The sequence below is a fragment of the Rattus norvegicus genome, chromosome 10, assembly GCF_021556685.1.
Source record: "Rattus norvegicus strain SHRSP/BbbUtx chromosome 10, alternate assembly SHRSP_T2T, whole genome shotgun sequence".
Lineage (NCBI taxonomy): Eukaryota > Metazoa > Chordata > Mammalia > Rodentia > Muridae > Rattus > Rattus norvegicus.
The window spans coordinates 21,253,731-21,277,549 of record NC_141543.1 but is presented as its reverse complement, the minus strand read 5'-3'; the positions used below and the strand labels follow the sequence as shown (position 1 = coordinate 21,277,549).

Genomic DNA, 23,819 nt, shown 5'->3' with positions numbered 1-23,819 from the left:
AAGGGAAGATCTGGCCTGTTTTGTTAGGATCCTTGTTAAGCTGTACTTCTTTCTGGAAAGATGAAGAGCTGGCCACCTTACCTAGAGTAAGGTGTTCCCCAACACAATCCTAAAGTTTCCCCCAAGCTCATTCAAGTAGTGATCCCTACATTATACTTTGTACTGTATGCCTACACAAACCAATGACCCACTCAGGAGCCAAAATGAGCCATGCCTTTATCATTCAAATGCCTTTACCTTAAGCAGATTCTTAGTCCATTGGCAATGAACTCAAATGTCTAAAAATCTAAAAACTAAATGGTAATACAAGAGCAGAACATCATGTGTCAGATCTTGGAGTGTCTTCCAGTAGACAGCTCTTTAAAATGCAGATCCATTTTGCTGTCCTTTTCTCTCCTTTAAAAGTGCTTCCGATGTAGCTTGGCTAAATAAGGGCAGAAAATTTAAAGGCTAGAAAAAGTTAAATGTAAAACTCAGGTTCTAATCACAATTGACCATTTACTAGAATGTCTACAATGGTCCTACAAGGTGGTACAATGATCCAATTCCTAAGAGCATCTTGGCATATTTAACCCTGCCCGATAATCCAATAACAAGGTTACACTGTGACCTGGCTAGCTCTGAACTTTTCTATGCCAGCCTTATTAAACAACAAACCTCTTCCTTAGCCTCCTGAGTGCTGGGATTCTAAGCTATAGTATTTTTGTAGAAAAGTATCTATTTGAATTTAGGCAAATGTCTGTAATCTCAACACTTGGGAGGAAGAGTCAAACCATGGCTACAAAGTTTGAAACTAGCCTTAGCTACACGAAGCTCACTGTCTCCAAGAAAACAAAAGTGAAAAAAAAAGGTGTGTGTGTGTGTGTGTGTGTGTGTGTGTGTGTGTGTGTGTGTGTGTGTGAGATTAGCTGTAGGCAGGCAAATCTATGAGCTCAAGACCAGACTAGTCTATACAGTAAGAATCAGGGCACCCGGGTTGGGGATTTAGCTCAGTGGTAGAGCGCTTGCCTAGGAAGCGCAAGGCCCCTGGGTTCAGTCCCCAGCTCCGAAAAAAAAAGAACCCCCCCCAAAAAAAAGAATCAGGGCAGACAAGATTACATTGCAAGACCTTGTATCAAACAACAACCAAAAATAAACAAGCAAACATAAATAAATTCGGGAACTTATAATAAAAACTTATATGCAATGTTTGACTCTACCTATGACATCATTCTAGAAATTTTCTATAAATGCAACATCCATCCCACTTCATCCCCACATTGGCTAGCAGAGTCTCACATTATGACATGCCCCTCTGTGAACTACTCTGAAATATGGCTAAAAAAGAGATCAATCAAGATGTTTACAGCAGGGGTTGGGGATTTAGCTCAGTGGTAGAGGCCCTGGGTCCTCAGCTCCGGAAAAAAGAAAAGAAAAAAAAAAAAGAAAGAAAAAGAAAAAGATGTTTACAGCAGGAATATTAACCTGCTGCTTTGGCTGTCTCCAGAGGAAAAGGAAGGTTTGCAGTTTTTAGAGAAACTATGAATTTATTTAGAAATACATGACCAATAAAGAGAACCCAAAAAGTGTTTTGTGGGACTGGAGAGATGGCTCAGTGGTTAAAAACCAATGCTTCTTTTAATGAAGACCCGAGTTTGTCAGGTGACTCACGACTGCATGTAACTCCAACTCCAAGGGGATCTGATGTCCCTGGTCTTTACAGCCAGAACAAATATACATACCCACATGCAGAAAAACACACAGAAATAAAAGTGCTTTGTGCCCGTACTGTTCATGTTACTGTAAGCAATCTGAGCAAGGGTTTGAGCTGGAGGACAGGACTGAGAATACCCCAACTCACATCATCACCAAATTCTATGCTCTACATCAGCCCAATAGACAGATATTATTTTCTAATTATGTACACATGTTCTTGTCTGTATGTGGATATGCACTCAGGAATACAGGAGAGCGATCCTTTCGGTTCATAAAGCATGATGATTGGGTGTTCATGCCGTTGCGGGACATGTGCAGCCCACTAAACCTTGTTATGACGGGCACATTACCCGTCTGACGTGGGAAAAAAGGAATCCAGGAGAGCAATGGATCCCCTGGAGATGTTGTTATAGGCAGTTGTGAACCACCCTACATGAATGAAGCACCAAGCTCCAGTTTTCTGCAAGAGAAGTATGTGCTCTAACTGAAATATCTCTCCAGACCCATTAAACGATTCTTTTTTTTTTTCAAAGATTTATTATTATATATAAGTACACTGTAGCTGTCTTCAGACACACCAGAGGAAGGCATCAGATCTCATTATAGATGGTTGTGAGCTACCATGTGGTTGCAGGGATTTGAACTCAGGACCTCTAGAAGAACAGTCAGTGCTCTTAACCACTGAGCCATCTCTCCAGCCCCCATTAAACCATTCTTAACACAAAAGACCTTAATCCCTTCTATAAATAAATGCTTTAGTTTTTGCTGCTTCACTAATTCCAAATGACCTCATAAAAAAATTTCATGAAGTCTCTTACTTCTCACACAAGTATTTCCTTTCCTCCTTCTCACTCTTCCTTCCCCATTTCTTTTTTTTTTCTCCTTTTTTTTTTCTTTTTTTTTTTTTTCGGAGCTGGGGACCGAACCCAGGGCCTTGTGCTTGCTAGGCAAGCGCTCTACCACTGAGCTAAATCCCCAACCCCCCTTCCCCATTTCTTTTGAGGGTGCTGGAGATGAAATTCTCCAGGACCCTCCACAAGTTAGGAAAATACTCTACAGCTAAGCATACCTTACCTCTAGACCATGCTAAATAAGTTTTAACAGTTCTTTAGAAGTGACCATTTTATTTATTTATTTATTTATTTATTTATTTATTTATTTATTTATTTATTATATATAAGTACACTGTAGCTGTCTTCAGATACACCAGAAGAGGGCATTGGATCTCTTTACAGATGGTTGTAAGCCACCATGTGGTTGCTGGGAATTGAACTCATGACCTCTGGAAGAGCAGTCGGGTGCTCTTAACCACTGAGCCATCTCTCCAGCCCAGAAGTGACCATTTTAAATTCATAAAAGACCAGTTCCTAAAGTCATAGATCTACTCAGGGCGCATACTTGGTGGTACATGCCTATAATCCTATCACTCGGGCAAGATTTTGACCTTGATGCTGAACTGACTGACAGTAAAACTCATTAAAATACCAACTCAAAAGGTTGGGGAGATGGCTAGGTTAAGTATGGAAATCTGAGTTTAATCCCTAGCACTTCTGTTAAAAAAGCTTGGTGTGAGGCTGGAGAGATGGTTCACTGGTTAATGGCACTGGGTATTCTTCCAAAGGACTTGGATTCAATTCTCAGCACCATGACTTGGCAGCTGACAACTGTTCACACCTCCAGTTCTAGAGGTCAGGTTTATGAGTTAGGACTGAGGAAGCCTAGAAGCTAACATAAACCTTGGAATGCTAATAGGCACCAGTCATATATTAATCAAACAGCCACCAGTCCCTTTGCAAAAGACAAGGAGATAAGACGATACCTTTAAGCAAAATGAACTATCTTCAAGCTGGCTTCAGTCTAAATACCACACTTAGGGAAAAGGAAATTTCTTGAGGAACTAAAACAGATTCTGGAGTTCAACTCAGGTCCGCATGCTTGAGGTTTCCCTGTGTGAGAGACCTGACATTCTCACAGAGAAATTACATGTAAGCAAAAAACACCAATGCACATTAAAAAACAAACAAACACACAAAAACCCCTCAAAACCTTGGTATGGCCAAGAGTGGTGGTGCATGCCTTTAATCCCAGCACTCAGGAGGAAAAGCAGGTGGGTTTCTGTGAATTTGAGGACAACCTGGTCTACTTAAGAGAGTTCTAGGAGAACCAGAACTATATTACATAAAGAGACACAGTCTCAAAAAAAGTAGTCGGGGGGTCTTGGGATAGTAGTACACACCTGTTTTTTTTTTTTAGTTTTTTTTTTTCTTTTTTTTTTTTCAGAGCTGGGGACCAAACCCAGGGCCTTGTGCTTGCTAGGCAAGCGCTCTACCACTGAGCTAAATCCCCAACCCCAGTAGTACACACCTGTAATCCCCACCTCAAAACTAAATTAAAACAAAATTTTTATGGATGTTCTACCTGCACGTATGTCCATGTATATACACCATGTATGCAATGCTGTCGAAAGTCAAAGACAGTGTGAGATCCCCTGGGATTGGGGTTGAAAACAGTTGTTGGGTCACCCTGTGAGTTGCTGGGGAAATAAAGTCAGGTCCTCTAGAACAATCATGTCTCTAGGCCCCAAAATAAATCTCAAAACTAAAAAAAAAAAAATTTTTGCTAAGCAAAGTAAAAAGGAAATAGGAAGTTTGGCGTCTCAAGCCTTTGATCTCAGCATTCCAATCTCTGTGAGTTGGAAGCCAACCTGGTCTACATATCAAGTTCCAGGACAGGCAGTGGCATATGCCTTGAATTCCAACACTCTAGAAACAAAATTTGAGTTCAAGGCCACCAAGGGCTACACAGAAAAACCCTGCTTCAAATAACTAAAACCAAAAATAAAAATTACTGAGCCTGCTGGAACGTACTTTTAATCCTAGCAGAGACAGGAGAATCTGAGTTGAGGGCCAACCAGGGCTATAGTGAGACGATGTCTCAAACATAAATACATAAAATATTTAAAAAACTAGGGGTTGGGGATTTAGCTCAGTGGTAGAGTGCTTGCTTAGCATGCGCAAGGCCCTGAGTTCGGTCCCCAGCTCCGAAAAAGAAAAAGAAAAAAGAAAAAAACTAATCAATACCAGCTTGGGCGGTGATCCAATATGTAGAATGCTTGCCTACTAGGTACAAAGCCCTGGATTTGATCCCAATCATGACATAACCCCAGTGTGGTGGGAAGCAGAGAGAAAACGATGAAAACTTAGCTATACATCAAGTTTGAGACCAAACTGAGCTACATTAAAAATCTCAAGAGAAAGGCTGTTATGTAAAAAGGAAATAGTCCATCCATGTACATAATACAAAAAATTTCACCACACCGCCCCACTCCAAACTCTTTTTTTTTAAAGATTTATTTATTTTATGTGTATGAGTACACTGTAGCTGTTTTCAGCTGCATCGGATCCCATTACAGATGGTTGTGAGCCACCATGTGGTTGCTGGGAATTGAACTCAGGACCTCTGGAAGAACAGTCAGTGCGCTTAACCACTGAGCCATCTCTCCAGCCCCCACCCCAAACTCTTTCACAGATAAAATGTCTGACCTGCCACCTTGAATTCTTACACAAATAAATGTATCAATGCATCCAAGGGATTGGGAGAAGAGCTCTCCATTAAGTGCCAGGAACAGAAAATGGATGTGTGGTGGTTTGAATATGCTTGGCCCAGGGAGTGGCACTATTAGGAGGTGTAGCCTTGTTGGAGGATGTGTGTCACTTTGGGGGTGAGCTTTGGGACCCTCCTCCTAGCTGCCTGGAAAGCCATCTTCTCTAGAAGGCCAACAGGCATCCACATTAATAAAAATAGAAATAGAACCTGGGTGTGTGACACTGTATACCTTTAAAACTGGTATTCAAGAGGCAGAGGTAGGTGGGGTTGGGGATTTAGCTCAGTGATAGAGCGCTTGCCTAGCAAGCCCAAGGACCTGGGTTCAGTCCCCAGCTACGAAAAAAAAGAAAAAAAGAGGCAGAGGTAGGTGAGCTCTGTGAACTTACGACCAACCTGGGTCTATATGAGTTCTAGGCAAAACAAAATTATATAGTGAAACCCTCGCTAAAAATAAGATGAAACAAAAAATTAAACTAAAAATTTTTGGAAAATACAATTTGTTTTTAGTTTGCCCACGCGCATGCGCGCGCGCGTGCGCGCGCACACACACACACACACACACACACACACACACACACACACACACACACACAACCACCCACCCACCCACCCACCCCATACTGGGTAGCTTAAAACTAGCTGTTAACTCCAGTCCAGGGAATTCAATGCCCTCTTCTAGTCTTCAAAGGCTTCAAAGTACATACATGGTACATAATATATATTTAAATAAAACATCCACATACATAAAAGTAAATAAATAAAGCTAATATATAAAAATTAAGAGACTGGAGAGGCGGGCTGGAGAGATGGCTCAGTGGTTAAGAGCACTGACTGCTCTTCCAGAGGTCCTGAGTTCAATTCCCAGCAACCACATGGTGGCTCACAACCATCTGTAATGCTCATATAAAAATAAATAAATAAATCTTTAAAAAAAAAAGAGACTGGAGAGGCACCTTAAGGGTTAAGAACATCGGATACTCTTCCAGAGAGGACCTAGGCTCTGTCTCTTGCACCTACAAGGTAGCTCACAACCATCTTAATTTCAGTTCCAAGAAACCCAAAACCGATTTTGGGCCTCCACTGGCCCTACACAGACAGATGGTTAGGACATACAAGCTGACAAAAGCCCATTTAAAAATAAATGAGGGGTTGGGGATTTAGCTCAGTGGTAGAGCGCTTGCCTAGGAAGCGCAAAGTCCTGGGTTCGGTCCCCAGCTCCGAAAAAAAAAAAGAACCAAAAAAAAAAAAAATAATAATAATAATAATAATAATAATAATAATAATAAAAATAAAAATAACTCTTTGTTCTCTTCTCTTCCCTGCTCTTCCTCTCTTCCCTGTCCTTTCTCTCTACCCCCACCCCTTCCCTCCACGTGCTCATGGCCGGCCTTTCCTCTCCTCTCCTCTTCTTCTCTCATTAAACCTCTCCACGTGGAAAAAAATAAAAAAATAAAAAAATAAATAAAAAAATAAAAATAAAAAAAATAAAAGAATGAATAAGTATATTGTCATTTCAGTTTAGTACATCCAAGAGATACAGTCCTTAAAGTGAGACTTCAATCCTATCATTTTTGAGACCTGATATCTCAAGGTAACAGTTTCTCCTAAAACTTTCCAGGGGCTGGGAATCCAGTTTAATTGGTAGAATGCTGTCCAATATGCATGAGGCCTTCAGTTCAACTGCCAGCAGTATCTAAATCTATCATGATGGCACACTGCTGTAATTTTACCACTCAGTGGGAAGAGTTCAAGATCATGGGCTGGAGAGATGGCTCAGTGATTAAGAGCACTGACTGCTCTTCCAGAGGACCTGAGTTCAATTCCCAGCAACCACATGGTGGCTCACAACCATCTGTAATGGGATCTGATGCCCTCTTCTGGTGTGTCTGAAGACAGCTACAGTGTACTCATATATATAAATAAATAAATCTTTAAAAAAAAAAAAAGAGTTCAAGATCATAATTGGCTATGTAGCCAAGTGCTACCAGCATGGACTATACCAGACACAAACAAAAAAAGCAAACAGGGGTTGGGGATTTAGCTCAGTGGTAGAGCGCTTGCCTAGAAAGCGCAAGGCCCTGGGTTCAGTCCTCAGCTCCGAGAAAGAAAGAAAGAAAGAAAGAAAGAAAGAAAGAAAGAAAGAGAGAGAGAGAGAGAGAGAGAGAGAAAGAAGCAAGCAAGCAAACAATGAAATAAGATTCAATATAGTAATAGGTTGAGAACCACCTGTTGTGCATTAAAACTTAAAAGTATCTGAGTGGCCCCTCAAAAAAAAAAAAAAACAAAAAAAACTTAAAAGTAGTTGGTTAAGTACATATTATTTTTGTAACTTAAAAACATAACATTACTCTCAATAGCAATTGCTACTTTGCAGCACTGATAAATCAACATCCAAAAGAAAAAAAATTCTTACATCTAATTCAAAAAACAGGTCTCTTTCTTTACTTGCAATTTCATAATCTGCTCGAAGGGCCAAGTCGTGGATTTTGGTACATTCTCCTAAATCCATGCGCTGTGGGGAAACAAAAGTTACACATTAGCACCTGCCCATTTTAGAAAGCATGTAATTAATATGATTTAGCATTTCAACTTTCACTGAAATAAGCAATATAGTTTTATAGATAGTAAATGAAGAAATGGACCAAGTGTAATGGCATATGCTGATAATCTCGACAGTCTGGAGGCTGAGTGGCAGCAGGATAGCAAGTTCAAGTCCAACCTGGTCTATGTAAGACCCTGTCTCCAGTGGAAGAAATGGTGACAAGCACATTTGCACGTTTCTGTAACTGGAGCACTTGGTAAGGAAGGAAAGGTAGGAGGGTCAGGAGTGCAAATTATCTTTGGATTCATAATAAGTTCAAGGTCACCAAGGGCAACATGAGACTATATTACACAAAGAACTGAGAGATAACCTAGAAATGTGTTTTCTTTTTTTTTTTCTTTTTCTTTTTTTCAGAGCTGGGGACTGAACCCAGGGCCTTGTGCTTGCTAGGCAAGTGCTCTACCACTGAGCTAAATCCCCAACCCTTCTTTTTTTTTTTTTTCAGAGCTGGGGACCGAACCCAGGGCTCTACCACTGAGCTAAATCCCCAACCCCGAAATGTGTTTTCTTATTTCGTTTTTTAGAACTATTTAGCCAGGCAGTGGTGGTCTATGCCTTTAACCCTAGCACTCTGGAAGCAGGTTGATCTCTTGAGTTCCAGACCAGTCCGGACACAGGGAACTCCAGGATAGTTATATAGTGACCCTGTCTCAAATTTTCAAAAACAACAAAAAAAATGTATTCGCTTTTGCCAATTTAACTTTAATTTTTTTAATTTTCCCAAGCATCCAGTTAAGAGGAAGAAAGGGGTTGGACATTTAGCTCAGTAGTAGAGCGCTTGCAACCACAAGGCCCTAGGATCGGTCCTCAGGCGGGGGGAGGGGGGGGATAAGGGCTTGGTAAGGGCAAGAATACAATATTACTTAGCAGCTTTCTAGGCAATCCTCAAAATCCTCACTAGTCAGGAGAGGTAGTGAACAACTTTAATCCCAGCACTTAAGAGATCAAGGCAGTTGGATTCTGTGAGGAAGCAGCTGGTCTACATGGAGACCCTGTTTCCAGAGAGGGAGGGGAGTACACAAAGAAATCAGGTTTGGGGGTATGGAGAGATGACTCAGTGGTTAAGAGCACTGACTGCTCTTCCAGAGGTCCTGTGTTCAATTCCCAGCAACCACATGGTGGCTCACAACCACCTGTAATGGGATTCAATGCCCTCTTCTGGTGTGTCTGAAGACAGTGACAGTGTATTCATAAATAAAATAATGTAAAAAAATAAAAGAAAGGTTTTAGCAATTGTAGCCTGGTCTACAAAATGAGTTCCAGGACAGCCAGAACTATACAGAGACTATACACTGTCTCAAAAGACTATGTCTCCTTTTCACCAAGATGGCGCCCAAAACGAAGAAGGAAGCGCCTGCCCCTCCCAAAGCCGAAGCCAAAGTGAAGGCCTTAAAAGCTAAGAAGGCAGTGCTGAAAGGCGTGCGTCTACAGCCACAAAAAGAGACAAGAAGATAAGACCTACTATCCCCTTGCTTCTGCAAGAGTGCATAAACACACACATGCGTAAGCACCACTACACAAATTTTAATCCATGATTCACCAGGAAATGTTTTCTTTGGCACACATACTTTCTTTCTTTCTTTTTTTTTTTTTTGGTTCTTTTTTTCGGAGCTGGGGACCGAACCCAGGGCCTTGCGCTTCCTAGGCAAGCGCTCTACCACTGAGCTAAATCCCCAACCACACATACTTTCATATGATCAGTACATTCCTCAAAATAGCTGTGAAAGTCTTAAACTGGACCAAAACACTTTTTCACTCTAAGTGGCTAAAATATGGCGGCTGACTCTCTTCACTGCTTAATCTTAAATTTAACTTAATTTCAAATGAAAGCACACTTTTCGGGGTTGGGGATTTAGCTCAGTGGTAGAGCGCTTGTCTAGGAAGCGCAAGGCCCTGGGTTTGGTCCCCAGCTCCGAAAAAAAAGAACCAAAAAAAAAAGAAAAAAAAAAAAAGGCACACTTCTCAAAATTTATCTGTGTTATTCAGATTCTACAATTAATGTTTAATAGATTTCTTGAAAGAGTTACAAAAGTATGTAATCAATGTGATCTCCATTTGATTTTTATTTTATATTAGGAGCTGATAAGATGACTCAGCAGGAAAAGCCACCCGACAATCTGAATGCAACCCCCAGATCCAATAAGAGGGACAGAATCATTCCTCCAAGTTATCCTGACACCTACATGAACACCTTGGCACCTACACAGATAAGACACCCAACAAATACACACTCAATATAAGTAATAAACAAATAAATAAGGTGAGAACAAGCACGGGTTAAAAAGGTGGCCCTATGGGGCTGGGGATTTAGCTCAGTGGTAGAGCGCTTACCTAGGAAGCGCAAAGCCCTGGGTTCGGTCCCCAGCTCAAAAAAAAAAAAAAAAAAAAGGTGGCCCTGAAATTAAAGCACTTGGTGCTCTTTCAGAACCTGGGTTCAGTGTCCAGCACCGTATCATATCAGAACTACTCAAAACCACCTATAATTCCAATTCCAGAGGATCTGATGCATTCTGGCCTCTGTGGGCACCTCCAGCCAAAATTATATGTAAATTATTAAATATACTAGTATAAGGTCTAATATATATTCAACTTGAAATTAAACAAGATTAGCCAAATTTTCAAAACAACCTGCTTTATGGATTTCTCATTAGTGAAATGTCTCATAACCCAAAAACTCTACCAACAACCTATAACCTGAAAAGCAGCAGACTTACATAGCAGGAAAATGGAACTCTATGTCCAAACATTCACTCCCCCCACATCTCCCACTCCATTTGTCCCATGAGACCCTCAAAATCATATAAAGAGTATGAGTGTATGAAATAATCAAACCACTATTTTTTAAAAGATAAAAGATGGGCAATGGGGCTGGGGATTTAGCTCAGTGGTAGAGCGCTTACCTAGGAAGCGCAAGGCCCTGGGTTCGGTCCCCAGCTCCGAAAAAAAAGAACCAAAAAAAAAAAAAAAAAAAGATGGGCATTATCCCTTCTATAATTGTTTACATTTTATGTGTATGGACATTCTGCTTGAATGTATGTCTGTGTACCATGTACATGCCTGGGTGCAGTTAAGACAGTTGTGAGCTGCTATTTGAGTCCTAGGGTCCTCTGAAAGGACAACCAGTGCTCTTAACCATGAAAGCATCTCTTCAGCCCTGTAACTCTTTATACACAGTATAAAGCGGGTGTTTCGTAATTCTAATCCTAACACTCATATTTTCAAACATTACATTATTTAAGGCTTAATTTCATTATTTTTAAATTATGCATATGTATATACCTGTGTCTGGGTATATGCACATGAATGTAGTTACCTAGAGTACAGAAGTATTAGATCCCCTAGAACTGGAGTTACAGACATTTTGTAAGCCACCACATGGGTCTTCCGTAACAGCAGGAAGTGTTGTTACCCACTGAGCTACCTCTCTAGCCCTTATGTAATTTTTTAAGACAAAATTTCCCTCTTGGGATGTATGTGTGTGTGTGTGTGTGTGTGTGTGTGTGTGTGTGTGTGTGTGTGTGTGTATTTAACATCTACTGGACCACTCCTTCTAAGTAATCGAATCATAAAGCTCTGGAATGCACCTACCGTCCCAGCAAGGATGTCGTGGGGGCAGCAGTCCAGAAGGTGACTCTTGCAGACACGGTCATCTGTAAACTTGACCCTCTGTCTGGTTTCATCTCCTGAAATTCATTTGTGGTTTTAAATAAAGTATTATCTCATTCACTACACAAGGCTATCTGGCAAAATTAATATATTTGGATGATTTGCAGACTAGTGTTTCTGTATTCTTCCCATCATATACACTAAGAAACTGATCTAAAGATATTTACAACTGGAATAAAATACAAATAGTTTCTAAGCTAAATATTTTATGAAGAAGCCACATCTAACTCCACCATTAATTCACGGAGTCAGAAGTAGGAGGGAGCACCAGAAGGCATCTGCCCAAATTTACATGTGGGCAATGACACTTCAGACCCATGTAACTTGTGCCACGAATCCACCACCGGTCATTACAGCTGCTAGTCACCACCAGCCACAGCTATTCAATAATCTAATCTTTCTGTTAGAGTCAAATTAATAGGCAGTATTTTACCAACGAACTACAAAAGGAAGAATGCTTTCAAGTTCTATCACTGACTTAAATATCACTGGACCTTTTCTTCTTCCCCTTTCATCCCCACCCTTAAAAAAGGAAAGTTGGCACCTGGGAGTCACTTTTAACAAGACAATACCAAAGAAAGCAAAAAGGAATCTGGTTAGTCAATACACACTGTGAACTCCAACACATACTGTACCCATCTGCAATCTTCAAGAACTCAGCTGCAGAATTTTATGCCCGCTGTTGAAAAGTTTTAAAGGAAAAGTTTTCTTGCCCACACCTGCAGTAAGGAAGTCAGGGGGAATGATACATAAAAGTAAAGGCAAAGTGGTATGTGACAAATTTTAAGGCTATCTGTGTATAGGACACAGTGCTGTGTAATAGTCAAGGAGGAATATATTTCAGGATTTGCAAGCATCCAGGATTAATGTAGTGTCTTTTTACTGAAAATGTTTTCTTTCTAAACTACACTTTTAAAGTTACTTGTGGGGGAAAAAAGCAAACACTTTTTTGTTATAACAGCTTAGAAATTGGTTGTGACTCACGGCTCGATGAACATGAGGCTTTTCTGCAACTCCCTTGCAGATTGATGTAGGCAGGCAAAGATACACTGAACCTTTATAAATAAAATAGAGGGGCCACAATTGTTCAGTTTGTATGAAATAAAAATATGGGAAGCAATTCAAAAGCAACTCAACATACAAAGAAAGCTAAAAGCACTTATTGACCTATGAAATGGTGCAAAGAATCTGCACAGCCCTGTGAAATGTGCCAGTGTGAAATTACAACTTCATTACTTTAGTAAAAATGAAAACACAAACCACAGCAGGGATCTAGCTTTACTAGGTAGGATGCAACTGCTTTTTCCTGAGACACCACCATGATCTTGCACACCTCCTAACAGAACCAACTACCTAACGAATGCCAAGAGGTGACTAAACCGAGGCTAGTCTGTGAGGCAGGGGAATGAAGGGTGGGAAGACTAGAAAAGTACACCGAGGGAACCCACGTTAGAAATGCTCATTTGTGGCTCCCCTTGTAGTAACCGTATGGAGCAAGCTCGCCCGGGTTTTCGAAACCCGTCCAGCTCCTTCGGGGAATCGCCTCTCCTCCGAGGAGTATCAGAGAAATTCCGCCACCCGGCAGCCAGCACCCCGGAGCCCACGCAGGTTCCAGCCCTTCGCCGACGCTCCAGTATGCCCGGCGGCGCCGAACCGCGGTGCGGACCAAGAGGAATTCGCATGACAGAAAACGAAAAGGGGACAAAGTCCCCACCGTCGGATCGGACTCTCAGGAAGGAGGCAGCCCAGACCAGTAGAACACGACGGCCGCGGCAGGCCAAGCAGATCAGACAAAGGCAAAGGCCCCGAGCCTGGGGTCCGCAAGCAGGGGAGGGAAATGGCGCCCCGCGCAGGCGCACGCTGTCACGGCCCTCACCTCAGGCTTCCAGGCGGCCTCGCCTTACTCCCACCCCGCCCAGAGCCTGGACCGCTGCTCAGACTCACCGTCCCGAGCCGTGCCCATGAGCTGGTCCAACAGGGCCCGCATCTGCGCCTGGGCGGACATGGTGGCCAGTGGGGAGGGCCGGCTAGCTCTTCACAACTCAACAGCAGAAGCGGCAAACACCGACGACGAAAGACGATCCTATCCGCCTGAACCCCGCACCGCACTTTCCCGCCGCGCGGAATGCTGGGAGGAAGTTCGTAGACGTTGATGCAAGGCCTGTTGGGAAATGTAGTTTGTAACGCCAAGAGTTGCTGAGTGGAGCGGTCACAAATTGTCCTAAAGACTAGATCAACTCAGCCTGATTTGGTCAGGCGTCGTGGTGCATGCCTGAAATCCCAGAAGCTTGGGAGGCTGAGGCAGGATCGTGCTTGAGAGATCAGGGCCAGAGACCTGGATGTCAGGCTACCCTGTGGAAGTGTGGTCATTGTGAGACTAAAATCCTTCCTCCTTTTAAAAGGAAGGGTTGGAGAGAAAGATCAGTGGTTAAGAGCACCGATTGCTCTTCTAGAGGTCCTGAGTTCAGTTCCCAGCAACCACATGGTGGCTCACAACCACCTGCAATGGGATCTGATGCCCTCCTCTGGTGTGTCTGAAGACAGCTATAATAAATAAAATAAATAAATGTCTTAAAAAAAAAAAAGACTAGATCAAAACTACAACACTGATTTTTACCTTGATTCTTTTTTTTTTTTTTTCTTTTTCTTTTTTTCGGAGCTGGGGACCGAACCCAGGGCCTTGCGTTTGCTAGGCAAGCGCTCTACCACTGAGCTAAATCCCCAACCCCCACCTTGATTCTAATGAAACTTTAGTCAAATACAAACAAAACTGGGCCACCACGGCAAGAGCACTGGGGAGGCAGAGGCAAGCACATCTCCGAGTTGGGGCCAGCCTAATCTACAGAGCAAGCTCCAGGATAGTCAGGGTTACACAGGGAAACCTTGTCTTCAAAAAACAAAAAAACAAACTAATGATATATTAATTTCTAGGTTAAGTCTCCTTTCTCGTTATAGTCTGGAGTTTGTGTAATATAGTCTCATGTTTGTATAATATAGTCTCATGTTGCCCATGCTCACCTTGAACTTACTATGAATCCAAAGATGACTTGCATTTCTTTTTTTTTTTTTTTTAAATTAACTTGAGTATTTCTTATATACATTTCAAGTGTTATTCCCTTTCCCGGTTTCCGGACAAACATCACCCTCCCCCCTCCCCTTCCTTGTGGGTGTTCCCCTCCCAAACCTCCCCCCATTGCCACCCTCCCCACATAGTCTAGTTCACTGGGGGTTCAGTCTTAGCAGGACCCAGGACTTCCCCTTCCACTGGTGCTCTTACTAGGATATTCATTGCTACCTATGGGGACAGAGTCCAGGGTCAGTCCATGTATAGTCTTTAGGTAGTGGCTTAGTCCCTGGAAGCTCTGGTTGCTTGACATTGTTGTACTTTTGGGGTCTCGAGCACCTTCAAGCTCTTCCAGTTCTTTCTCTGATTCCTTCAACGGGGGACCTATTCTCAGTTCAGTGGTTTGCTGCTGGCATTCGCCTCTGTATTTGCTGTATTCTGGCTGTGTCTCTCAGGAGCGATCTACATCCGGCTCCTGTCGGTCTGCACTTCTTTGCTTCATCCATCTTGTCTAATTGGGTGGCTGTATATGTATGGGCCACCTGTGGGGCAGGCTCTGAATGGGTGTTCCTTCAGTCTCTGTTTTAATCTTTGCCTCTCCCTTCCCTGCCAAGGGTATTCTTTTTCCTCATTTAAAGAAGGAGTGAAGCATTCACCTTTTGATCATCCGTCTTGAGTTTCCTTTGTTCTAGGGATCTAGGGTAATTCAAGCATTTGGGCTAATAGCCACTTATCAATGAGTGCATACCATGTATGTCTTTCTGTGAGTGGGTTAGCTCACTCAGGATGATATTTTCCAGTTCCAACCATTTGCCTACGAATTTCATAAACTCGTTCTTTTTGATAGCTGAGTAATATTCCATTGTGTAGATGTACCACATTTTCTGTATCCATTCCTCTGTTGAAGGGCATCTGGGTTCTTTCCAGTTTCTGGCTATTATAAATAAGGCTGCGATGAACATAGTGGAGCACGTGTCTCTTTTATATGTTGAGGCATCTTTTGGGTATATGCCCAAGAGAGGTATGGCTGGATCCTCAGGCAGTTCAATGTCCAATTTTCTGAGGAACCTCCAGACTGATTTCCAGAATGGTTTTACCAGTCTGCAATCCCACCAACAATGGAGGAGTGTTCCTCTTTCTCCACATCCTCGCCAGCATCTGCTGTCACCTGAGTTTTTGATCTTAGCCATTCTCACTGGTGTGAGGTGAAATCTCAGGGTTGTTTTGATTTGCATTTCCCTTATGACTAAAGATGTTGAACATTTCTTTAGGTGTTTCTCAGCCATTCGGCATTCCTCAGCTGTGAATTCTTTGTTTAGCTCTGAACCCCATTTTTTAATAGGGTTATTTGTTTCCCTGCGGTCTAACTTCTTGAGTTCTTTGTATATTTTGGATATAAGGCCTCTATCTGTTATAGGATTGGTAAAGATCTTTTCCCAATCTGTTGGTTGCCGTTTTGTCCTAACCACAGTGTCCTTTGCCTTACAGAAGCTTTGCAGTTTTATGAGATCCCATTTGTCGATTCTTGATCTTAGAGCATAAGCCATTGGTGTTTTGTTCAGGAAATTTTTTCCAGTGCCCATGTGTTCCAGATGCTTCCCTAGTTTTTCTTCTATTAGTTTGAGTGTGTCTGGTTTGATGTGGAGGTCCTTGATCCACTTGGACTTAAGCTTTGTACAGGGTGATAAGCATGGATCGATCTGCATTCTTCTACATGTTGCCCTCCAGTTGAACCAGCACCATTTGCTGAAGATGCTATCTTTTTTCCATTGGATGGTTTTGGCTCCTTTGTCAAAAATCAAGTGACCATAGGTGTGTGGGTTCATTTCTGGGTCTTCAATTCTATTCCATTGGTCTATCTGTCTGTCTCTGTACCAATACCATGCAGTTTTTATCACTATTGCTCTGTAATACTGCTTGAGTTCAGGGATAGTGATTTCCCCTGAAGTCCTCTTATTGTTGAGGATAGCTTTAGCTATCCTGGGTTTTTTGTTATTCCAGATGAATTTGCAAATTGTTCTGTCTAACTCTTTGAAGAATTGGGTTGGTATTTTGATGGGGATTGCATTGAATCTGTAGATTGCTTTTGGTAAAATGGCCATTTTTACTATATTAATCCTGCCAATCCATGAGCATGGGAGATCTTTCCATCTTCTGAGGTCTTCTTCAATTTCTTTCCTCAGTGTCTTGAAGTTCTTATTGTACAGATCTTTTACTTGCTTGGTTAAAGTCACACCGAGGTACTTTATATTATTTGGGTCTATTATGAAGGGTGTCGTTTCCCTAATTTCTTTCTCGGCTTGTTTCTCTTTTGTATAGAGGAAGGCAACTGATTTATTTGAGTTAATTTTATACCCAGCCACTTTGCTGAAGTTGTTTATCAGCTTTAGTAGTTCTCTGGTGGAACTTTTGGGATCACTTAAATATACTATCATATCATCTGCAAATAGTGATATTTTGACCTCTTCTTTTCCGATCTGTATCCCCTTGATCTCCTTTTGTTGTCTGATTGCTCTGGCTAGAACTTCAAGAACTATATTGAATAAGTAGGGAGAGAGTGGGCAGCCTTGTCTAGTCCCTGATTTTAGTGGGATTGCTTCAAGTTTCTCTCCATTTAGTTTAATGTTAGCAACTGGTTTGCTGTATATGGCTTTTACTATGTTTAGGTATGGGCCTTGAATACCTATTCTTTCCAGGACTTTTATCATGAAGGGGTGTTGAATTTTGTCAAATGCTTTCTCAGCATCTAATGAAATGATCATGTGGTTCTGTTCTTTCAGTTTGTTTATATGATGGATCACGTTGATGGTTTTCCTTATATTAAACCATCCCTGCATGCCTGGGATGAAGCCTACTTGATCATGGTGGATGATTGTTTTGATGTGCTCTTGAATTCGGTTTGCCAGAATTTTATTGAGTATTTTTGCGTCGATATTCATAAGGGAAATTGGTCTGAAGTTCTCTTTCTTTGTTGGGTCTTTGTGTGGTTTAGGTATAAGAGTAATTGTGGCTTCATAGAAGGAATTCGGTAGGGCTCCATCTGTTTCAATTTTGTGGAATAGTTTGGATAATATTGGTATAAGGTCTTCTATGAAGGTTTGATAGAATTCTGCACTAAACCCGTCTGGACCTGGGCTCTTTTTGGTTGGGAGACCTTTAATGACTGCTTCTATTTCCTTAGGAGTTATGGGGTTGTTTAACTGGTTTATCTGTTCCTGATTTAACTTCGATACCTGGTATCTGTCTAGGAAATTGTCCATTTCCTGAAGATTTTCAAGTTTTGTTGAATATAGGTTTTTATAGTAAGATCTGATGATTTTTTGAATTTCCTCTGAATCTGTAGTTATGTCTCCCTTTTCATTTCTGATTTTGTTAATTTGGACGCACTCTCTGTGTCCTCTCGTTAGTCTGGCTAAGGGTTTATCTATCTTGTTGATTTTCTCAAAGAACCAACTTTTGGTTCTGTTGATTCTTTCTATGGTCCTTTTTGTTTCTACTTGGTTGATTTCAGCTCTGAGTTTGATTATTTCCTGCCTTCTACTCCTCCTGGGTGTATTTGCTTCTTTTTGTTCTAGAGCTTTTAGGTGTGCTGTCAAGCTGCTGACATATGCTCTTTCCTGTTTCTTTCTGCAGGCACTCAGCGCTATGAGTTTTCCTCTTAGCACAGCTTTCATTGTGTCCCATAAGTTTGGGTATGTTGTACCTTCATTTTCATTAAATTCTAAAAAGTTTTTAATTTCTTTCTTTATTTCTTCCTTGACCAGGTTATCATTGAGTAGAGCATTGTTCAATTTCCACGTATATGTGGGCATTCTTCCCTTATTGTTATTGAAGACCAGTTTTAGGCTGTGGTGGTCCGATAGCACGCATGGGATTATTTCTATCTTTCTGTACCTGTTGAGGCCCGTTTTTTGACCAATTATATGGTCAATTTTGGAGAAAGTACCATGAGGAGCTGAGAAGAAGGTATATCCTTTTGCTTTAGGATAGAATGTTCTATAAATATCCGTTAAGTCCATTTGGCTCATGACTTCTCTTAGTCTGTCTACATCTCTGTTTAATTTCTGTTTCCATGATCTGTCCATTGATGAGAGTGGGGTGTTGAAATCTCCCACTATTATTGTGTGAGGTGCAATGTGTGTTTTGAGCTTTAGTAAGGTTTCTTTTACATATGTAGGTGCCCTTGTATTTGGGGCATAGATATTTAGGATTGAGAGTTCATCTTGGTGGATTTTTCCTTTGATGAATATGAAGTGTCCTTCCTTATCTTTTTTGATGACTTTTAGTTGAAAATTGATTTTATTTGATATTAGAATGGCTACTCCAGCTTGCTTCTTCTGACCATTTGCTTGGAAAATTGTTTACTATGAATCCAAAGATGACTTGCATTTCTTTTTTTTTAAGTATTTATTTATTATATATGCATCATACAGTTTTCTGCCTGCATGTATGCCTGCAGGCCAGAAGAGGGCATCAGATCTCATTACAAATGGTTATGAGCCATATAGTTGCTGGGAATTGAACTCAGGATCTCTGGAAGAGAAGACAGTGCTCTCAACCACTGAGCCTGAGCCGTCTCTCCACTCCTGACCCTCCTACCTTTCCTTCCTTACCAAGTGCTCCAGTTACAGAAACGTGCAAATGTGCTTGTCACCATTTCTTCCACTGGAGACGGGGTCTTACATAGGCCAGGTTGGACTTGAACTTACTATCCTGCTGCCACTCAGCCTCCACACTGTCGAGATTATCAGCATACGCCATTACACTTGGTCCATTTCTTCATTTACTATCTATAAAACTATATTGCTTATTTCAGTGAAAGTTGAAATGCTAAATCATATTAATTACATGCTTTCTAAAATGGGCAGGTGCTAATGTATAACTTTTGTTTCCCCACAGCGCATGGATTTAGGAGAATGTACCAAAATCCACAACTTGGCCCTTCGAGCAGATTATGAAATTGCAAGTAAAGAAAGAGACCTGTTTTTTTTAATTAGATGTAAGATTCTTTTGGATGTTGATTTATCAGTGCTGCAAAGTAGCAATTGCTATTGAGAGTAATGTTATGTTTTTAGGTTACAAAGCAAAATAATGAAATATGCACTTTTTAATGTATATTTAAAACTGGGCAGGGGTGGTTCATGTCCGAAATCTGGGGAAGTAGGTGTTGCATCTATAAAGTTCAAGGCAAGGGATTTCTTTTCCTGCTGGGAGGAAAAGATCACACTGTGATGGTAGACTTTCGTGACAAAGCTGCTTGCTCTATATAAATTGTAAAATGTCCCACCATGACACTAGACAGTTTTGAGGATCTAGCCCATGTGTTTATTAAATAGTTCTCCTTTCTCTCTGAACGCTTATGTGCTCTCCATGTTGGTCGGAGTTCGCACTTCACACAGAATCATAATAGTACAATATCATTTTCTAATATACTACATGGAACTGGAGTTAGAAATGTTTGGCTGGGGATTTAGCTCAGTGGTAGAGCGCTTACCTAGGAAGCGCAAGGCCCTGGGTTCGGTCCCCAGCTCCGAAAAAAAAAAAAATGTTTGGGATCTGCCATGTAGGTGTTTGGAACCAAACCAAATCAAGAACAGTACGTGTTCTTAACCTCCAAGCTATTTCTCTAATCTACAACTAACTTTCTTTTTAAAGAGTTTCCTTAGCCATGGGATCTCCAACTGCATGCCAGAGTAACGGAGAGACTTTGACAGCCCAGGTCATCACAGCAGTTGCCACTCAGCTCTCCTATATGTTTTTCCACTGGAGTTAGGAGCCGTCTGTCCTTCTGCTGTCCTGTGGTATTCACAACAAACTTTCCTTCTGCAGTGTACACTTGCGCGGTTCTTGGAAGAGTCTGAGGAGACAGCCTGTCAGCCTCTGCTCATTAAGCTAAGGACCATGTGACCAGTGTGGCGGCCATTATGTGATTTGGTCTGCATTATTTGTTGGAAAAATGCCACAAGAAGATCACACTGGGATTTGAAGTTTCTGGCTAATACTTAGCCGGGTAGCCTTTTGTGGCCTGCAGATCTTTAAGGCCAGATTGGTCTACAAAGAGAAACAGCATTTTTGGAAAAGTGAAATACCTTTGTAACCTAACATGCAATTGGTTCAATAAAGACTTTTGAAATTTAAAAAAAAAAAGTTTCCTTGGCCCCACCCACTCGCTATTGAGGGCTGACACACATAGCTTTATTATGGCATTGATATGTTTTCTCTTTTTTTTTAAAGGTTTATTTATTTTATGAGTACACTGTCGCTGTCTTCAGATACACCAGAAGAGGGCATCAGATCCCATTACAGATGGTTGTGAGCCACCATGTGGTTGCTGGGAATTGAACTCAAGACCTCTGTAAGAGCAGTCAGTGCTCTTAACCACTGAGCCATCTCTTCAGCCCTGTTTTCTCCTTCTTGTCTCCGGTGAATTTTTTTTTTTTTTCTCCATTGAACTGGCCATTGTGCTCTGGTCCATCAATACAGATGTCTCAGTCTAATTTTTTTTTTTCCTTTTTCTTTTTTTCGGGGCTGGGGACCGAACCCAGGGCCTTGCGCTTCCTAGGCAAGCGCTCTACCACTGAGCTAAATCCCCAACCCCGCGATTGTTGTTTTAAAATCTCAGTTGCTTTATTTTGCTCGTGGAGGCGTGGGAGTCCCGATTCCCAGGTGAAAGCCTGCTAGCTCATGGAGGCAGAGAAAACACCAAGCTGACCTTCCCTCACAGCCAATGCCCCAGAAACAGTGCCCCCACCTCCTTTTCAAACCACACTCCTCAAACTGAATAACGCCTCCCTTCTACTTCCTGTGTATGCACATCTGTCTGTCTTCCTGATTCCCTTTTACTCTCCAAGGTTACTTCCTAAAAGAATAATCATACATTCGCTTCCTGCCAACTGGTTGCTTGCCCCTCCTCTTGACCTACGGTTGACTTTATTTGATCCTATTTAAAGTATTCAAGCTAAAAGCTCTTGGATTAAAGGTGTGTGCTAAGCCACACCACAACTAAAAACAGGTTTTCCCAGTAAATGACAGAATCATGGGGTTCACAGCACGATCAAAGTGTTTCTAGTTGTGGTGTGGTTCAGCCCTTAATTAAACACTTTAGACACAGGCGAAGACAGAAGAAGCCACAGAAAGAGAAGGAGTCGGAAGATTAGAACAAACTGCCAAAGTGTTAGTATGAGGCCAAGCACAGCAATTGGCCAAGCACAGCAATTCAGGAGAGTCCAAGAGAAGACAGATTGAATTAGTTATTCCAGAGAGACATTGGAGCCAGAACAGCTGGGCTGAACCAGCCATCCAGAGCTCAGAAAAAGCCAGGAAGTGATGAATTTCTTCAGCAGTAAGTCTCAGAGGCTAAAACCATTCTAGGCCTAAATTAGATTGTACGGAGGCTAGAAGCTTCCAGGACTAGGCCTAGCTTAGCAGATGAAGGCAGTAAACCTCTGAGAGGACAAGCACATCAGGAGAATAAAACATACTTTTACAAGATGATGGAAATTGGAATTTCCAGGAAAGGCCCACACTCGTTGTAAAGATTCTATAAGGCCAATTAACTGATTATAGCTGTATGAAGGGAAAAAAGAAGGGTCCGAGGAGGTCGCTCATTTAATAGTGCTTGCCTTGTTGGAGAGATGGCTCAGTGGTTAAGAGCACTGACTGCTCCTCCAGAGGTCCTGAGTTCAAATCCCAGCAACCACATGGTGGCTCACAACCATCTTGTAATGGGATCCGATGCCCTCTACTGGTGTGTCTGAAGACAGTAACAGTGTACTCACATACATAATAAAATAAATGGGTTTGCCCTTAAAAATAGTGCTTGCCTAGTGTGCCTAGTGTGCCCTGGGTTCTATACTCAGCACAACACAAAACCAGACACGGTGCTGTTCACATGTTATCAAAGCAATTGGAAGATAGAGGCAGGAGGATTAAAATCTCAGATTCATCATCAACTACGTGAGTTCAAAGCCAGCCATGACTCCTTGTCTAAAATGATTTTATTTTATTGTATTTATGTGAGTACACTGTAGCTCTCTTCAGCCACACCAGAAGAGGGCATCAGATCCCATTACAGATGGTTGTGAGCCACCATGTGGTTGCTGGGAATTGAGCTCAGGATCTCTGGAAGAACAGTCAGTGCTCTTAACCACTGAGCCATCCCACCAGCCCCACGACTCCTTGTCTAAAGGAAAAGGAAAGAAGGAAAGAAGGAAAGAAGGAAAGAAGGGAAAGGGGAGAAAGAGCTTCCCGAATGTGGAGTGTTAGAATGTTGCTGGTCTAGAACCAAATTATCATGAGCTTTCTTTAGTCCTTGTAGTACCATTTATTGTCTACTCTGAGTTTGACCCATAGGTGGTTCTCTGTGACTGAGGCCAGCCTGGCTTACAAAGAGGGTTACAGGCTACCTAGGGCCACAAGCCAACCAGGGCTACATAGTGAACCCTGTGTGTGTGTGTGTGTGTGTGTGTGTGTGTGTGTGTGTGTGTGTCTCAATTTATGGCTCCCCTTCCCACCTATAATAGCTTCATGAGCCAGGTATAGTAGCCCATGACTTTAATCCCAGCATTCAGGATGCAGAGGCAGGCAGATCTCAGAATTCAAGGCAGCCTGGTATACAGAGTGAGTTCCAGGACAGACAAAACACAGAGACCCCTTCTCAAAAGAAAAAATTAAAATTAAAAATTCATGAGGCCTTTCCCAAGTTAGGAAATAGTATTCAGAGGCATGGTGGTTTGAAGGAAAATGACCCCTCCCCCAACCCCAATAAACTCATAGGGATTGGCGCTATTAAAAGGTGTGGCCTTGTTGGAAGAAGTGCTTCACTCTGGGTGGGCTTTGAGTTCTCAGATGCTCATGCCCGGCCAGTGTACGCTCTCTCTTCCTGCTGTCTGCGAATTCAGATGTAGAAGTCTTTGCTATCTCCCTACTACCACATCCGACTGTGTGCCTCTATGCTTTCTACCATGATAATAATGGACTAAACTTATGAACTGTAAGCCAGCCCCAATTATGTATTTTCCACTTATGAGTTGCCATGGTCATGGTGTCTCTTCACAACAACAGAACCCTAAATAAGACAAGGGACAAACTGATTCTTTGTTTCTGTGTCATCTCTTATCCCCTTCTAGGCAAGAACTATGTATGCCTTTGTGCTGGCAAACTGCTGCTCAGTTTAAAAACCAAGCA

The 23,819-nt window shown here is 41.8% G+C and overlaps 1 protein-coding gene, 2 long non-coding RNA genes, 1 other non-coding gene and 1 pseudogene across 13 annotated transcripts in view; 4 read left to right on the top strand and 1 right to left on the bottom strand.

The window, feature by feature from the left end:
• The window catches only part of Luc7l1 (LUC7 pre-mRNA splicing factor like 1), a 34,740-nt gene extending 21,051 nt beyond the window's left edge, over window positions 1-13,689 (bottom strand). For 2 of the 9 annotated variants that reach the window (XM_087572848.1, XM_087572853.1), the window contains exons 1-4: window positions 13,018-13,689; window positions 12,554-12,624; window positions 11,492-11,586; window positions 7,715-7,813 (exon numbers count right to left, since the gene is read on the bottom strand). In XM_087572848.1, coding sequence (XP_087428974.1) covers window positions 7,715-7,810 — 96 coding nt within the window. In that variant the 5' untranslated portion in view covers window positions 7,811-7,813; window positions 11,492-11,586; window positions 12,554-12,624; window positions 13,018-13,689. 9 annotated transcript variants of the gene reach the window in all.
• Window positions 1,954-2,055, top strand: LOC120095468 (small nucleolar RNA U13). Its single transcript, XR_015632515.1, has one exon. It is a non-coding gene; the product is annotated as a small nucleolar RNA U13 (small nucleolar RNA).
• On the top strand, window positions 8,257-12,244 carry LOC148002794 (uncharacterized). The gene is made up of 3 exons (XR_015631491.1): window positions 8,257-9,513; window positions 9,980-10,188; window positions 10,293-12,244. It is a non-coding gene; the product is annotated as an uncharacterized LOC148002794 (long non-coding RNA).
• LOC108352066 (uncharacterized) lies at window positions 13,485-20,780 on the top strand. Of its 2 annotated transcripts, none has more exons than XR_015631490.1 (3): window positions 13,485-13,707; window positions 19,533-19,632; window positions 20,289-20,780. It is a non-coding gene; the product is annotated as an uncharacterized LOC108352066 (long non-coding RNA). The 2 variants fall into 2 exon arrangements; XR_015631489.1 differs by having other exon boundaries at window positions 13,701-13,940.
• On the top strand, window positions 20,284-20,389 carry LOC120095416 (small nucleolar RNA SNORA44; annotated as a pseudogene).
• Window positions 20,781-23,819: the final 3,039 nt, after the last annotated feature.